This window comes from Salvelinus fontinalis, chromosome 31 (assembly GCF_029448725.1).
Source record: "Salvelinus fontinalis isolate EN_2023a chromosome 31, ASM2944872v1, whole genome shotgun sequence".
Lineage (NCBI taxonomy): Eukaryota > Metazoa > Chordata > Actinopteri > Salmoniformes > Salmonidae > Salvelinus > Salvelinus fontinalis.
The window spans coordinates 21337757-21354826 of NC_074695.1; the positions used below are offsets into that span (position 1 = coordinate 21337757).

Here is a 17070-nt window from a genome sequence, read left to right on the forward strand (position 1 = left end):
GTTTCTCACTAAAGAGACTGAGTACCCAAATAAACCACTGCCCTTTTACATTGAGGTTGGGTAGTTGGGATTTGTTTTTGAATGTGTGTGTGCCATCATGCATCCCACAGTGCCTGCATACTTGGCTTTATAGATGCTCATCTTTGTTTTCTCGTAACTTTGCCTTTAAGCTCCTCCCATGGTGACCAGTCCCCCAGAGGAGTCCATTCAGGCAGTGCGGGGGGAGACGGTGACCTTTAACTGTGTGGCAGTGGGTGTTCCTACCCCCATCATCACCTGGAGGCTCAACTGGGGCCATATCCCCGTCAGTGGCAGGTGAGTTGGTACAGTCCTCCTCCTTCTCTGGTTCAGCCCATAACAGCTCTTATCATAAACTTAGTGAGGCATTTAAGCCAATGGCCCCAGGCTGAATAAATGGAATGTTAAGTTGCATTTGAAAATGTCTCTGTGTGTGTGTGTTGGCAAACATTTGATAAGTTGATATGCATCAAATAAACAGTTAATGTGGAGTTCTGAACACATCTGGTGCATGATACATGTGACTTCTCTTCAAACTCTGTCTGTCTGGTGCCATTATGGAAGAGAGTGTTGAACTTTGCAGTGATAGCTCTGGAAAGAAATGCTGGGTTTAATTTAGGGAATTGCGTAAAATTAGTATTCCGTATAATTGATTGGAAACAGACTGTGAAGATTTTGAAATGAGTGAGGATTTGTCCGCTATCCAATCTTGTCAGCCCGCAAAATGCAGCATTTCATTCATTGCTGTTTAAGCTCAGTCATATATCCGATCTACAGGCCAGTCATCTGTCATTAATTATTGAGTTATTCAATTATTGCTTTGTGGCTTTGCGTTAATGATCTCTAAGTGGAAAATGATTTTCGCAATGTGCAATAACAGATAACTCAGTTTACTGTGCATTCATTGAATGGCTGTTTGTGTTATACAGTAAAGTTATATATAATCCATCAAAATAAAATCCCTATCAGAGAGTTAAAGCTGCAATATGTAACTTTTCTATGTCGACCCGACCAAATTCACATAGAAATGTGTGTTATAGATCTGTCATTGCAAGCAAGTCTGAGACGCGGTAGATCTGTTCTATTTGCGCTATTTTTATGCTTCCCGTTCTGAAGTTTCGTTTTACTTTTGGTTTTGTACACCAGGTTCAAACAGCTGAAAATACAATATTTTTGGTTAAGGAAAATATATTTCACAGCGGTTTAGATGGTACAATGATTCTCTACACTATACATGCTTGTTTTGTTACAAAACTGAAATTAGGTGAATAATTAGAATTTTAGCAACCAGGAAATGGTGAAGCGATTTTTGCATAGTGCATGTTTAACTATTTCAATCACTATTAAAACATATCATACTGAAAGCCTAAAGTTGCGGAGAGTATGGCGGTTCATATAGCAATGTGTCAGTTCAGAAAATACATTTAGAGTCAGAATATTCCTTGTCCTCTGAAAGCCCTTTAGACACTTGTGTTAACTGTGACAAGTGAATCCTCACTATTTGGCTGCAGAAGAGTCGACCACAGGCTTCTGTATTTTATTTGATTGAAGCATTAATGTAATGTATGCAATGTATACACATGTAGGATTTTAATTTGAGCCAGTTTGCTACAGCAGGAAAATTATCCTGCAGCAACAGGAAATGTGAATTATTATGTGGATTGTAATTCATGGGCATTTTTGTTTGGGGTTGATACATTTTTCATAAGGGGAAATCCAGTCTGAAATTTCAAAGTGGATATTACAAACTTACATTTACAAACCTCAAATACACTACAAGTTTTAAATGTCCTGCATTGCAGGAAAGTTCTTATGCAACAGGGTGATCAAATTGAGATCCTACATCTGTATGTATCTGCCTTCCCAGGATCTCAATGACCAGTGAGAATGGGGGTGGCACCCTGACCATCCGTGACGTAAAGGAGGCGGACCAGGGGGCGTACACCTGTGAGGCCATCAACGCCAAGGGCCTTGTGTTTGGTATCCCTGACGGGGTGCTCAGCCTCACACAGAAACCAGGTATGTACTGGATAGGCTGATTCCCCATTGAAGGCCAAAACACGAACTGGACTGAGCTGGCCTGGTTATGCATGGTCCCTCCATATCTGCTGTAACCATGCTAGACAGGACAATTGGAAAATAAAATATCAGAGTCAGCATGGTAAGATTCGGGTTGGCCCCTGTAATGGGAATCAGGTACACTGTTTGTATACTACTCTCCTCTGGGATCAGCTAGATCATTTTAAAGGCTATTTTGGTACATTATTTTGCATAGGAAAATAACGTCCGTGTGAGTATATGAATTTCCTAAAATGGTTGATGTCTGTCTGCACCTTTTTGCCTGTTCTATGTCTGTATCTTCTATGTTACCTATTTGCACCGTGCTGTCTTTTCATCCAGTTTTGTCATCCTCTCTGTCATCGTCACCAGGAAACTGTCCAGACGGTCACTTCAGTGTGGAGGGACGTTGTATCTCCTGCTTCTGCTTCGGCATCACCAAGAACTGTGGAACCACCAGCCGCTACCGCAACCAGATCAACCTGCGCTTCACTGACGAGGACGACTTCAAAGGTACCTGGACCACACTAAATACAAATGCCTTTATGAAATAAATACACATGACAAAGTTGATGGAATTTTTACGTTCCTAAATATTTTGTGAAAAAGTCAAGACATTTGTAAAAAAACATTTTTACCTAACAAAATTTTACCTTTATTTAACTAGGCAAGTCAGTTAAGAACAAATTATTATTTTCAATGACGGCCTAGGAACAGTGGGTTAACTGCCTTGTTCAGGGGCAGAACGACAGATTTTCACCTTGTCAACTCAGGGATACGATCTTGCAACCTTTCGGTTACTAGTCCAACGCTCTAACCACTAGGCTACCTGCCGCGCCAACAGTTGATTGAACTGAACTTAAAAAAACGATTTAAGCTTAATAAAAAAAAATTGCATGCAAAATATGAATGTCATTACTGGTATGATAGAACTCTCTCTTACTTCATATGTCTCTCTCCTTGTCTCCCTCCATAACACTCTGCCTTCTTCCCTAACTCTAGGAGTGAACGTGACGTACCCCTCTAGACCAGGCACCCCTCCTCTCTCCTCCACTCAGCTCCTCATAAACCCTGAGGAGGAGGAGTTCCAGCTGGTCGACCTATCACGACGCTTTCTCATCCTGGACTCCTATTGGACGCTTCCCCGCCAGTTTCTGGGCAACAAGGTGCAGCATCTCTCCTGCTCTCCGTTTCTCCAATGGCTCAATGTGACACCATGTTGAAATTAGCTTATACTAGCAAGATAACTCCTATTTGAAGTTATATGAATTCTAAATGAAATTGACTTGCACATCTGAATGTTGGGTCAGAAAGTGCACCAGAAATGTTGAAGATTCAAAGGAAAGAAGCTACTCCACACTGCTTTTGACCATAATCTGTTTCAGCCTCACTGCCTTAGTGTGAGCTTCGCCAGAGTTACAGTATATAACAGTGTTGTTAATACAGAGACTGTATGTATATTTAGATTGACTCCTATGGAGGCTTACTGAAGTACAAGGTGCGTTACACGCTGGCCCGCGGGGAGACTGAGCCTGAGGAGAAACCAGATGTGATTCTGACCGGGAATGGTCAGAGATTGGTCTACCGCAGGGGCAACCCCACCCCCTCCAGGGTGGTCAACAAGAAGGAGATCAAATTCACTGAGGTGGGTCTCAGTCCATCTTTCAACCACTAACAACATATCTACCTCACTTTGTTTCCTTCCTAGCCCATTTTTAGTAAAACAATGCACACGTCTCTACACTCTTTGAAAAAAACTAGAACCTTAAAGGGTTCTTCAGCTGTCCCCATAGGAGAACCCTTGAGAAACCTATTTAACCTGTTAGTGATCCCTTCGCGCGCTAATCCCTTTAGCGGGATCGATTTGACAACATCCAGTGAAATTGCAGAGCGCCAAATTCAACCTACAGAAATATCAATATTCAAGATTCACGAAAATATAAGTGTAATACATCAAAATAAAGCTTAACTTCTTGTTAATCCAGCCGCAGTGTCAGATTTCAAAAAGTCTTTACGGCGAAAGCAGACCATGCGATTATCTGAGGACAGCGCCCCGCGTACAAACACATGGAAATCATTTTCAACCAGGCAGGTGGCGACACAAAAGTCAGAAATAATGATATAATAAATGCCTTACCTTTGAAGATCTTCTTCTTTTTGCAATCCCAAATGTCTCAGTGACACAATGAATGATCGCTTTGTTCGATAAATTCCTTCTTTATATCCCCAAAATGTCAATTTATTTTGCACGTTTGATTCAGAAATACACCGGTTCCAACTCGCCCAACATGACTACAAAGTATCTAATAAGTTACCTGTGAACTTGGTCCAAACATTTCAAACAACGTTCCTAATCCAACCTCATGTATCCTAAAACGTAAATAATCAATCAAATTTAAGACGGGATAAACTGTTTCCAATACCGGATAAAAACAACGTGAAGCACGTTCCAGTTCACGCACACCAAACAGTAGAGTACACCTGGAGTGAAACTTACAAAGAACAGCCATACTTCATTTCTCAAAAGAAAAACATAGAACAATTTCTAAAGACTGTTGACATCTAGTGGAAGCCATAGGAACCACAACCAGGTTCTTATTAAATAGGGCTTCCCATAGAAAACCATTGGGAAATACTATGACCTCAAAATAAAATTCCCCTGGATGGTTTGTCCTTGGGGTTTTGCCTGCCAAATCAGTTCTGTTACACTCACATACATTATTTTAAAAGTTCTAGAAGCTTTATATTGTTTTCTATCCAAATCTACCAATTATATGCATATCCTAGCTTCTGGGCCTGAGTAACATGCAGTTTACTTTGGGCACGCTTTTCATCCGGACGTGAAAATACTGCCCCCTATCCCTAAGAAGTTTTAAAGGGGATTCGACATGGAACCCAAAAAAGGTTCTACCTGGAATCAAAAAGGATTCTACCTGGAACCAAAAATATTTATCCTGTGGGGACAGCCGAAGAACCCTTTTGGAACCCTTTTGTAGGTCTTACATAGCCTATATGGGGTCAGTGGCTGAGATGTACTAGTCTGGGCATTTTGTATATGATCAGTTGTAAAGATGAAGCCATCTAGGCCTTTAATGTAAAGTATATGATCAGTTGTAAAGATGAAGCCATCTAGGCCTTTAATGTTAAGTATATGATCAGTTGCAAAGATGAAGCCATCTAGGCCTTTAATGTAAAGTATATGATCAGTTGTAAAGATGAAGCCATCTAGGCCTTTAATGTAGAGTATATGATCAGTTGTAAAGATGAAGCCATCTAGGCCTTTAATGTAAAGTATATGATCAGTTGTAAAGATGAAGCCATCTAGGCCTTTAATGTAAAGTATATGATCAGTTGTAAAGATGAAGCCATCTAGGCCTTTAATGTAGAGTATATGATCAGTTGTAAAGATGAAGCCATCTAGGCCTTTAATGTAAAGTATATGATCAGTGGCTAAAAGGTACTTGTCTAGGACTAACATGCATAGGTTGAATGTCTGACCTTACATGGTTGGTATGTGTTGTTGTAGGAGAACTGGCAGCACTCGTCGGGACGCCAGGTGTCCCGTGAGGACCTGATGATGACCCTGGCTAGCCTGGAGGCCATCAGCATCCGCACCGTCTACGACAACCACATGGTGAGCGTGGCGCTCAGCGACATCGTCATGGACACCACCACCGTGGAGTACAACATCGAGGGCAATGCCAAGGATGTGGAGGAGTGCAGGTGAGATCCCATAGACTGACTTCAGCTGAGGTTGGGGTTTGGATTGGATGTAGTTTGTTATCGCCCCATAGAGTTGCAGGCACTAAGAAAATTACTTAAACCGTGGGACCGGTTTTTGTGACATAATTTTTTTTGTGCCTGCAGCTGTAGATATATTGTAAATAAAGTTTCATTGTAGTGTGTTTGAAATGTTGGTAGAGTTTCAGTTGTAATGTCTTCTATGGTGTGTGTCTGTCTCACCCAGGTGTCCCCCTGGCTACTCAGGACTGTCCTGTGAACAGTGCTCCACTGGCTTTGAGCGTGTGTCTGGAGGGAACTTCCTGGGATCCTGTGCTGGATGTAACTGTAACGGACACGCCAGCGCCTGTGACCCCATCAGTGGACACTGTCTGGTGAGAACTCCTTACAACATAATGTTATTATTATACTATTATAAAGTTGTATTAGCCTCAATGTATTTTAGCTGTAAACAAATCTGTTCTAAGTGTTGAGAATGTGTACAAAAATTATTTAAAAATGTGTGGTAAAAAAAATGCAAGTAGGATAATTGTTTGTAAATATTTTACTAAACTGAGTTTTGTGAGATTTGTGTAAATGAGGTCCTCACGACTTACATGACTGGTTGGGTTTGGATTACAATCATGGCCACTTTCCCACTAACATGGGATGGTAACGCATAGGGAGAATTGTCATGCATGGATAAACAGCTGTGCTGATGCGCTCTATCCAATCATAGCAGCGAATCTCCAGACAATGACACAGAGCTGCCCACCTCTTGCTGATGTGATTGATAGTGATCCCTCCAGTCTGCCTTTTGAGCAAAATTAAAATGTATTTATTTACCATAGTTTGACAGCTTGCTGATGATGACATGGTCTCAGAAATCAGCACTTTTTCATGCAATTTATTTTACTTGAGAAATACTGCACCAAACACCATAGCTACGTAGATGTAAAATTGTGCGACTAAGACCTCCTCTGCAAAAACGTCAATATTGATTACAGATTATTTTATTTATCTTAAATGAATTCTATTTTGAAGAAGTGGTAGTGGCTATGTTGTTGCTACGGTGACTCAAGAGGGACAAACAACAGTAACTGCCAGGGAACAATAAAGCGATCATAACACACCCTTATCGAACAACACCCCTAAGACAAATCTCATTTTTCTTTATGAGCAGCAGAAAAACATGCAGAATTGGTAAGTTCAGCCGCTCTGTAAGTAATGTATGGACAAGTGTACATAATATACAGGTAGTAACTGAACTATGTTCCTCTCCCTTCCTCAGAGCTGCCAGCACAACACTGAAGGTCCTCAGTGTGACAAGTGCAGACCAGGCTACTTCGGTGACCCCAGACGAGGTCGCCCCGATGACTGCAAGCCCTGTCCCTGCCCATACACCGAGACGTCCCGCCGGTGAGGGGTCACCACACACACACACACACACACACACACACACACACACACACACACACACACACACACACACACACACACACACACACACACACACACACACACACACACACACACACACACACACACACCCTGAGTGACAGACATGGATGGAAAGAGCAGGTTGACGTCCCTGTTGGGCGGATTCACTGGACTTTCCAGAAGAACACTGGGCTTAGTCATTCATTGCTGGTGTTGTCACCTTGTGACCTATGTTGCTACCCATTAACCGGCAGCTAATGTGCATATTAATATAGCTAACAGTCTACTGCTGTGATTTGTTTGTGTCTCCCAGGTTCTCCGACACCTGCTTCCTGGACCATGACTCCCAGGCCACGTGCGATGCCTGCAAACCAGGCTACACCGGCCGCCGCTGTGAAAAGTAAGAAAATGACATCACACCCCTTTACATCTGCACTGTCTTTAAATCAATGCCAGCTTTACTGTATATGGAATAGTTAGTTATAAAGGATAGTTATAAAAGATTAAGATGTTTATGGGTATTTTTTTCTTCATAGGTGTGCACCTGGGTACCAGGGTAACCCACTACAGCCTAATGGCAAATGTTTTCCAAACAGTGAGTGTTCTGTTTTACATTAGTATCGGGATGGACATTGTTTTTAGGCTTGAAAGTGCGAGGAAAATGCTTTATTTGTATTGTTTTACCCATAGCCATGTGTACAGTATATGACTGTTTTTTTTAGCTCAAGTGCATGCCATGCTTTATATCCTACTTTACCTTTAAGAGCCTCTGTCTTGGCCCAGTGTAATTATTAACATCAGTCATACCTGCTGAGGGGGGTGTCATCATCAGCCTGGTATGTGGAGGGGTTGGAGGAGCACTCCCAGGTACTGATTCATCTCTACTCCCTCCCTACCTCTCTCTCCCCCCTTTCTCTCCTTCCCTCCCTCTCTCTCCCCTCCCTTTCTCCACGCCCTCCCTCCTTCAGCAAACTCAAAGTGTGATAGCAGAGGAACAGTGAACTCCAACAGCCGACCATGCGCCTGCAAGGTAACACACTACGCTGTTTTGGCTTACTCTACTTCATTCTTATGACCAAAGTTATGAGTAGGGCTTTAGATTAGATGTAGGAGTGACACTCTCAATCACCAACAGTTTAACTCCATTGTCTACTCCAGTGGTCCCCAACCTTTTCTAGCATGAGAGACACTTTTAAAAAATGAAACGTTTCATGAGCTACACATTTCTTTCTAGCTTTTAAATAGCCACATTCTTCTCTTCTCCTCTCCCCTGCAACTCTTCCCCGGGTCCTTAGTGTACAAGAGAAAGTAGTGCACAGTGGTGGAAAAAGTACCCAATTGTCATACTTGAGTAAAAGTAAAGATACCTTAATAGAAAATGACTCAAGTAAAAGTGAAAGTCACCCAGTAAAATCCTACTTGAGTAAAAGTCTAAAAGTATTTGGTTTTAAATGTACTTAAGTATCAGCGTAAATGTAATTGCTCAAATATACTTAAGTATCAAAAGTAAAAGTAGAAATCAATCAAACCATATGGCACTATTTTCTTGTTCTTTAAATGTATTTAAGGATAGCCAGGTGCATGCTCCAACAGATCAGAGGCAGTAGGGATGACCAGGGATGTTCTCTTGATAAGTCTGTGAATTAGACCATTTTCCCGTCCTGCTAAGCATTCAAAATGTAGCGAGTACTTTTGGGTGTCAGGTAAAATGTATGGAATAAAAAGTATACAATTTTCTTTAGGAATGTAGTGACGTAAAATTATAAGTTGTCAAAAATATAAATAGTAAAGTAAAGTAACCCAAAAACTACTTAAGTAGTAGATCTACTTTAAAGTATTTTTACATAAGTACTTTACACCACTGGTAGTGGTCAATATACCTGGTCAAATAATGGTTAATAAACTCAAAGGGGGCTCCAAAAAGATCTGTGATTCGTTTCCAAAATTCTGTTATATTTTCCCATGTTATGTTTTCTCAGTTTAATTTTTCATGGTTCTCGATTTTTGTAGTTTTTCAAAATTACAATTGTTCGTAGAGAAAACAACGAAATTGGATGTTCTGAGTCGATGTCAATGCTTAAATCACATCAGAAGGTCTGGAAGAAAACTAACAAATAGATTTGAGTGCAATTCCCCTTTAGTTGCGCATCTGGCCCTTTAATTGCGCATCTAGCGAGTGAGGAATGTGCCTGCCTAGCGATGGTTCCATACGGCTTCTGTTCATTTCATGGCAAAGTTTGCAAATAATAGATACAAGTGATATATTTACTCATGATATACTTCTGCCAGGTAAGCCTACTTTGCAGTTAACATTTAATTGAGAAGGCTTTGGGGGAAGTATTTTTGTCAACCCACGAGACGGTAATCACATCAAGTGGCTACACACAGGGATAGACAAATGTGCACACCAGACAGACTGGGCTATATTGCTGGAAAATAATTGTCAGATATTGTGTTAAGTTTGGCTTTTTAAGCCAATTGTAGCGAAGCAGGGGCGGCAGGTAGCCTAGTGGTTAGAGTGTTGGGCCAGTAACCAAAAGGTTGTTAGATCAAATCCCAGAGCTGACAAGGTAAAAATCTGTCGTTCTGCCCCTGAGCAAGGCAGTTCCTAGGCTGTCATTGTAAATGATAATTTGTTCTTAAATGACTTGCCTAGTTAAATAAAAAAAAGAATGTTAATGTTGGGTTGATTAGATAGTAGCTAGGAACTTGCAGTGTCTGATACTGGTGTTATTTGTTAATGACAGTTTGCAGGGGAACATGTGAATTGCATGTACATTCAGAATTACTTGGACCTGTGTAGGTTTTACTGCAATTATAATATGATCATCTTTTATGATGAGCCAGCCAGTCAGTCAGTGAGTCAGATGCATGACAGATGTGTGTCTGGTATATGTGTGTGTTGTAGTCCAATGTGGTGGGGTCGCAGTGTGACGAGTGTAAGAGCGGCGCCTTCCACCTGACAGAGGAGAACCCAGAAGGCTGTCTGCAGTGCTTCTGTATGGGCGTCACCAAGCAGTGTGCCAGCTCCACCTGGAGCCGAGACCAGGTCAGTGGCCTGGCCGTACTAATACTACTCACACCAGTCAACACACACTACCTCTATAGGGAACTTAAGACATCACAAAATGCAAGGAATGGTCAAGCACATCCTAAACCACAGCAGTGCATTGAGTCTGGCTTAAGTGCACTTGAGCCCTTTTCGCTTGGATTCCTGAGCACCGAGAAGATAGGAAGATGTTGTATCTAAACTGTGTGTGTTTGTATCCCCCAGGTCCGTGGCGGTGTGAATGGGCAGCTGTTCTCCCTCTCCAACAGTGCTAACTCCAGGACTATCACAGACGGTATCACCCAGAAAGGCTCCTCAGAGGTGGCATACCGCTCCTTCTCTGACATCCCCAAGGACATCTACTACTGGGTCCTACCAGACAGCTTCAGAGGAGACAAGGTGAGAGGGGGGAGACAGAGGGAGAGGAAGGAGAGAGAGGACTAGGGGACTAGGGGAGAGGAGGAAGACAGTGGTTAGAGGGGGAAGAGAGGAGACTAGGGGAGATGAGGAAGACATGGGTTAGAGGGGGAAGAGAGGAGACTAGGGGAGAGGAGAGAGACATGGGTTATAAGGGGAAGAGAGGGGACTAGGGAAGAGAAGGGAAACATGGGTTAGAGGGGGAAGAGAGGGGACTAGGGGAGAGGAGAGAGACATGGGTTATAAGGGGAAGAGAGGGGACTAGGGAAGAGAAGGGAAACATGGGTTAGAGGGGGAAGAGACGGGTCTAGGGGAGAGGAGGGAAACATGGGTTAGAGGGGGAAGAGAGGGGACTAGGGGAGAGGAGGGAGACAGCGATTAGAGGGGGAAGAGAGGAGACTAGGGGAGAGGAGGGAGACAGCGGTTAGAGGGGGAAGAGAGGGGACTAGGGGAGAGGAGGGAGACATGGGTTAGAGGGGGCAGAGAGGAGACTAGGGGAGAGGAGGGAGACAGCAGTTAGAGGGGGAAGAGAGGGGACTAGGGGAGAGGAGGGAGACATGGGTTAGAGGGGAACGAGAGGAGACTAGGGGAGAGGAGAGAGACATGGGTTATAGGGGGAAGAGAGGGGACTAGGGGAGAGGAGGGAGACAGCGGTTAGAGGGGGAAGAGAGGGGACTGGGGGAGAGGAGGGAGACAGCGGTTAGAGGGGGAAGAGAGGAGACTAGGGGAGAGGAGGGAGACAGCGGTTAGAGGGGGAAGAGAGGGGACTAGGGGAGAGGAGGGAGACATAGATTAGAGGGGGACGAGAGGGGACTAGGGGAGAGGAGGGAGACAGCGGTTAGAGGGGGAAGAGATGAGACTAGGGGAGAGGGAGACATGGGTTAGAGGGGGAAGAGAGGAGACTAGGGGAGAGGGAGACAGCGGTTAGAGGGGGAAGAGAGGAGACTATGGGAGAGGAGGGAGACAGCTGTTAGAGGGGGAAGAGAGGGGACTAGGGGAGAGGGAGACAGCGGTTAGAGGGGGAAGAGAGGGGACTAGGGGAGAGGAGGGAGACAGCGGTTAGAGGGGGAAGAGAGGGGACTAGGGGAGAGGAGGGAGACAGCAGTTAGAGGGGGGAGAGAGGGGACTAGGGGAGAGGAGAGAGACATGGGTTAGAGGGGGAAGAGAGGGGACTATGAGAGAGGAGAGAGACAGCGGTTAGAGGGGGAAGAGAGGAGACTAGGGGAGAGGAGGGAGACAGCAGTTAGAGGGGGAAGAGAGGAGACTAGGGGAGAGGGAGACATGGGTTAGAGGGGGAAGAGAGGAGACTATGGGAGAGGAGGAAGACAGTGGTTAGAGGGTGAAGAGAGGAGACTATGGGAGAGGAGGGAGGCATAGGTTAGAGGGGGAAGAGAGGAGACTAGGGGAGAGGAGGGAGACAGCGGTTAGAGGGGGAAGAGAGGAGACTAGGGGAGAGGAGGGAGACAGCGGTTAGAGGGGGAAGAGAGGAGACTAGGGGAGAGGAGGGAGACATAGGTTAGAGGGGGAAGAGAGGGGACTAGGGGAGAGGAGAGAGACATGGGTTAGAGGGGGAAGAGAGGAGACTAGGGGAGAGGAGGGAGACAGCGGTTAGAGGGGGAAGAGAGGGGACTAGGGGAGAGGAGGAGGACAGCTGTTAGAGGGGGAAGAGAGGGGACTAGGGGAGAGGGAGACAGCGGTTAGAGGGGGAAGTGAGGAGACTAGGGGAGAGGAGGGAGACATGGGTTAGAGGGGGAAGAGAGGAGACTAGGGGAGAGGGAGACAGCGGTTAGAGGGGGAAGAGAGGGGACTAGGAGAGAGGAGAGAGACAGCGGTTAGAGGGGGAAGAGAGGAGACTAGGGGAGAGGGAGACAGCAGTTAGAGGGGGAAGAGAGGGGACTAGGGGAGTGGAGGGAGACATGGGTTAGAGGGGGAAGAGAGGAGACTAGGGGAGAGGAGGGAGACAGCGGTTAGAGGGGGAAGAGAGGAGACTAGGGGAGAGGAGGGAGACATAGATTAGAGGGGGACGAGAGGGGACTAGGGGAGAGCAGGGAGACATAGGTTAGAGGGGGAAGAGAGGAGACTAGGGGAGAGGGAGACAGCGGTTAGAGGGGGAAGAGAGGAGACTAGGGGAGAGGAGGGAGACATAGATTAGAGGGGGAAGAGAGGGGACTAGGGGAGAGCAGGGAGACATAGGTTAGAGGGGGAAGAGAGGAGACTAGGGGAGAGGAGGGAGACAGCAGTTAGAGGGGGAAGAGAGGAGACTAGGGGAGAGGGAGACATGGGTTAGAGGGGGACGAGAGGGGACTAGGGGAGAGGAGGGAGACAGCAGTTAGAGGGGGAAGAGAGGGGACTAGGGGAGAGGAGAGAGACATGGGTTAGAGGGGGAAGAGAGGGGACTAGGGGAGAGGAGGGAGACAGCAGTTAGAGGGGAAAGAGAGGAGACTAGGGGAGAGGAGGGTGATGGGGAGACAAGTGGAGAGGGGAGGGACGAAGTGATATGAGGAGACAAGATGAGAGGGGAGGGGACTAGTGGAGAGGGTGGGGGAGATGAGTGGTGGTCTTTATGACACTTTGTTTCTCCACTAGACCATAGGGACAGGAGAAACTATCATCCACCGTATTTTGACTTAGCGGTGTGAGGTAAATTTGGTCAGGCTAGATTTCACCGTCCACATGCTCTCTCAACATGTGAAAACTATAAAGGCTTTACATGGCTACTTAAACAAAGAGAAGCTCTCTGCTTGATGATCCATGACCCAGCTAGCCTTATAGGGTGAAATACCTTTCCACCATCGAGTGGAGTTAAGAGGTGGGTTGTTCTAGAACGTCTGTCTCTGACATCTGACATGTTGTTGCCAGGTGACAGCCTATGGCGGAGAGCTGCGCTACACTGTGCGCTATGAGCCCCGGCAACGCTCCCTGGTGATTGACGGACAGCCGGATGTGGTTCTCCAAGGCAACAGCATCTTCCTGGAACACTTCTCCCAGACAAAGCCCCTCCCCCGCGCACCTACCACAGTCACTGTCACCTTCAGAGAGGTGTGTGTCATTGTTTGTGTGCGTGTGTGTATGCGTGTTTTTAAAAAACTGATCATAAACAGTTTGTTTTCATTAAGATGTAATAACAGGTTGTCTTTTGTGGATGATTTTGTTTAGATCACGTAATTAGATTACCATTAACTCCATCGCTAATCCCAATCCTTTTCTTGAATATAATCCCCGCTCTAATCCTGAGTTTGCCTATGCAGAACTTTACATTTCTCTGTCTCTCCCTGTTTTTCTCTCCTACCAGTCTGCATGGAGGCGTGCTGATGGACAGCCCTGTACTCGTGAGCACCTCCTCATGGCCTTGGCTGATACTACTGTATTCATGATCAGAGCCACCTACGCTGACAACATGGCTGAGACCAGGTAAGAGAGGACCAGGCTACTTGTACTATTGAGGTCTACCTCTACTCAACTCTAGTGTAGGTAGGAGAAGGAAGACATATTGAGTAGTACCTCAAATCAGCTGTAGTTTTCCACATAAAGATGATTCTAAAGAATCATTTAGGAGACTTACTGGAAAGACCACGTGGCTGATGTTGTTGTTGTTATTTCACCTGCGTTGTTGTCCAGTCTTTCAGACATCCAAATGGACATTGCAGTGCCACGCTCCACAGGCAACGAACATGCCCTTGAGGTGGAGGAGTGTGCCTGTCCCCAGGGCTACAAAGGACCATCATGCCAGGTACTTTACACACACAAACACACACACACACCACATAAACATTATCCTGATGACACAAGAACAACCAATACAGTAGCTGTTCCTCTGCTCCCTCTCCTAGTCGTTAAGCTCCATCACTTTGTTTCATAGCACTGTAGACATCTTGGAAAGAAACGCAGAGTTGAATTGTCAGAGCATGCTGTCATGGAACAACAAGACAATCTACTGTACTAATCAAAATTTCTATTTTGACATGGCCTGAGGGGGTTTTCCATGTCTTTCCTTCCATGTCTGTTTCTATATAGGAGTGTGATGTGGGCTACACCCGTACAGGCTCTGGGCTCTACCTGGGTACCTGTGAGAGGTGCGACTGTAACGGCCACGCCAGCGGCTGTGACCAGGAGACAGGCGCGTGCTTGGTAAGTCACACCACCCTCCTACTGTACTGTATGTCAGTAGTACAGTACTACAGCTGCATCTGGCTTTGATGTCTGCAATGGAATCCGCTAATGGTTTCTTGACAAATCTCAACATGTGGATTCAGAACAGAACACACATTCGCTCGTAATAGGATTTCACTGTTCCATGGACGTGTGTGTCTCCTTTTTCTAGCAATGCCTTCACAACACGGCCGGCTCAAGGTGCGAGCGCTGTTTGCCAGGTTTCTACGGCAACCCTGTGACGGATGGCCCCCAGGCCTGTCAGCCCTGCCCCTGCCCTGGCACTTCCCCCAGCAACCAGTGAGTTCACTCCTCATGGGCTCTACAGCTGCACAGAACTACACCTTTACATGGATCAATGGCTCTGGAACTCTAGCTCCAGACTTATCCTCATGAAGACCCTTATTCTACTGATAAACATGTGTCCATTCACTTGCTAGTCAACCTCATAGAGATCATATTTAATTATGTGGGGTCAACCTGCTCTTTGTAAAGACAGTTGATCTGACAGTGACTGGTCATACAGTTACACTATTGTCTCAAATGTAACCCCATTCCTATTATATGGGCTGTAGGCTATACTGTCTCTGATAGAAGACTCTGTCTTCCTGCAGGTATTCTCAGTCTTGCTACAAGGACGTGGATGGTCAGCCCACTTGTGATAACTGTCCCCCTGGCTTCACTGGCCGGCGCTGCGAAAGGTACGATTCTCTCCATATCCAGCTCTTTCTCGCTCTATCCCTTCCATCCTTACTGTCAAGCTGCTAAGTGGTCAGTGGTTTGGGGATGCTGGGCTGGCCGGAGCACGGCAAAGCAGAGGTGATAGGTCTGGCACTGGCACCCACTTGCTTCATTTACCAAATGGGAATAGTAGCACGTATGTCCATTGCATCCCTCTTTCAACCAGTCTTTCCAACCAGTCATGATTGATTGGAATGTATTAGTGAAGTGGTATGGGGGACGCAAAGCTCAAATCAATGCCACCCATTCCAGTTAGTTAGTAAAGGTTTTTGTGTGTTGGGTTTGGTCTCTGCAGTAGCAGTGCCTTTTATGCTATTTGAGAGGTCAATATGTGTGGTGGATTATTGAGCTTTGCTAACGAACATTGTATTTATCAATGGGCATTTTTGTTTTAAAAAATGTGTCTGGTGTACCATGGGATTATATGTGATATACTAAGGTGTGATAGCATTTGTTGTCGTAAAAGCCAAAAGCCAACTAAGTCTCTTTTTTTTTGTTGGGCCAATCAAGTCTTTCGTTAGGAATGTTTGGACTTGTAGTTGTGTCCTGAGAAAACCTTATGTAACTTGGTTTTTGCTATCTCTCCTCAGCTTCAGTTCTCTCCTATGCTTCAGCTTCCTCCTTTGATTTAACTTTGCCAGAACCTTTTCAGTCTACTGTTTATGCTCCACTTGTGCTTTAATGCGTTTTGTAAGGTTTAGAAGCTGTGGGATAATGTTGTCAGTGTTTACATATTCTCTCTCTGAGGCATAAATGTAGAGGTGGCATTTCGAATGTCACATCTGTTTGACAAATCTTTGCTACTCGAGGTGCAAAGATGACGATGAGGTGACTGGTTAAATAAACATGGGTATGTTTTGATAAGTTGAGCCTCCCTGCCTGCCCTATTTCTGATTTGAATGTTTTGATCATTAAGAAAACAAGACAGTTGTGTGGACCCGTACCTGCAAGAGAACAATGAGGGATTCCTCCTGCCGGGGTGTGGTGAGGCAGTGTTCAACTTTAGCCGGGAGAAACATGTGGTGCCAGAGGGCAGTGGAGACGAGGAGGAGGAGGAGTATTATGAGGAGGAGGAGGAGGAGGAGAAGGAAGACACAGACTACAGCCCAGAGCTAGTCGAGGAGAAGGAGGATTACAAGGTCATAGACTACAGCCCAGAGCCAGTCGAGGAGAAGGAGGATTACAAGGTCATAGACTACAGCCCAGAGCCAGTCGAGGAGAAGGAGGATTACAAGGTCATAGACTACAGCCCAGAGCCAGTCGAGGAGAAGGAGGATTACAAGGTCATAGACTACAGCCCAGAGCCAGTCGAGGAGAAGGAGGATTACAAGGTCATAGACTACAGCCCAGAGCCAGTCGAGGAGAAGGAGGATTACAACGTCATAGACTACAGCCCAGAGCTAGTCGAGGAGAAGGAGGATTACAAGGTCATAGACTACAGCCCAGAGCCAGTCGAGGAGAAGGAGGATTACAAGGTC

The 17070-nt window shown here is 45.4% G+C and overlaps 1 protein-coding gene across 4 annotated transcripts in view; it reads left to right on the forward strand.

The window, feature by feature from the left end:
- The window catches only part of hspg2 (heparan sulfate proteoglycan 2), a 217979-nt gene that overhangs the window by 108006 nt on the left and 92903 nt on the right, over window positions 1-17070 (forward strand). For all 4 annotated transcript variants that reach the window (XM_055891736.1, XM_055891738.1, XM_055891737.1 and 1 more), the window contains 19 exons: window positions 171-315; window positions 1886-2037; window positions 2449-2589; window positions 3079-3242; window positions 3542-3721; window positions 5603-5799; window positions 6044-6191; window positions 7088-7215; window positions 7550-7636; window positions 7773-7831; window positions 8205-8266; window positions 10145-10285; window positions 10511-10684; window positions 13562-13741; window positions 13995-14113; window positions 14321-14432; window positions 14717-14830; window positions 15024-15151; window positions 15466-15552. In XM_055891736.1, the coding sequence (XP_055747711.1) occupies window positions 171-315; window positions 1886-2037; window positions 2449-2589; window positions 3079-3242; window positions 3542-3721; window positions 5603-5799; window positions 6044-6191; window positions 7088-7215; window positions 7550-7636; window positions 7773-7831; window positions 8205-8266; window positions 10145-10285; window positions 10511-10684; window positions 13562-13741; window positions 13995-14113; window positions 14321-14432; window positions 14717-14830; window positions 15024-15151; window positions 15466-15552 (2518 nt within the window). The remainder of the gene's footprint in view (window positions 1-170; window positions 316-1885; window positions 2038-2448; window positions 2590-3078; window positions 3243-3541; window positions 3722-5602; window positions 5800-6043; window positions 6192-7087; window positions 7216-7549; window positions 7637-7772; window positions 7832-8204; window positions 8267-10144; window positions 10286-10510; window positions 10685-13561; window positions 13742-13994; window positions 14114-14320; window positions 14433-14716; window positions 14831-15023; window positions 15152-15465; window positions 15553-17070) is intronic.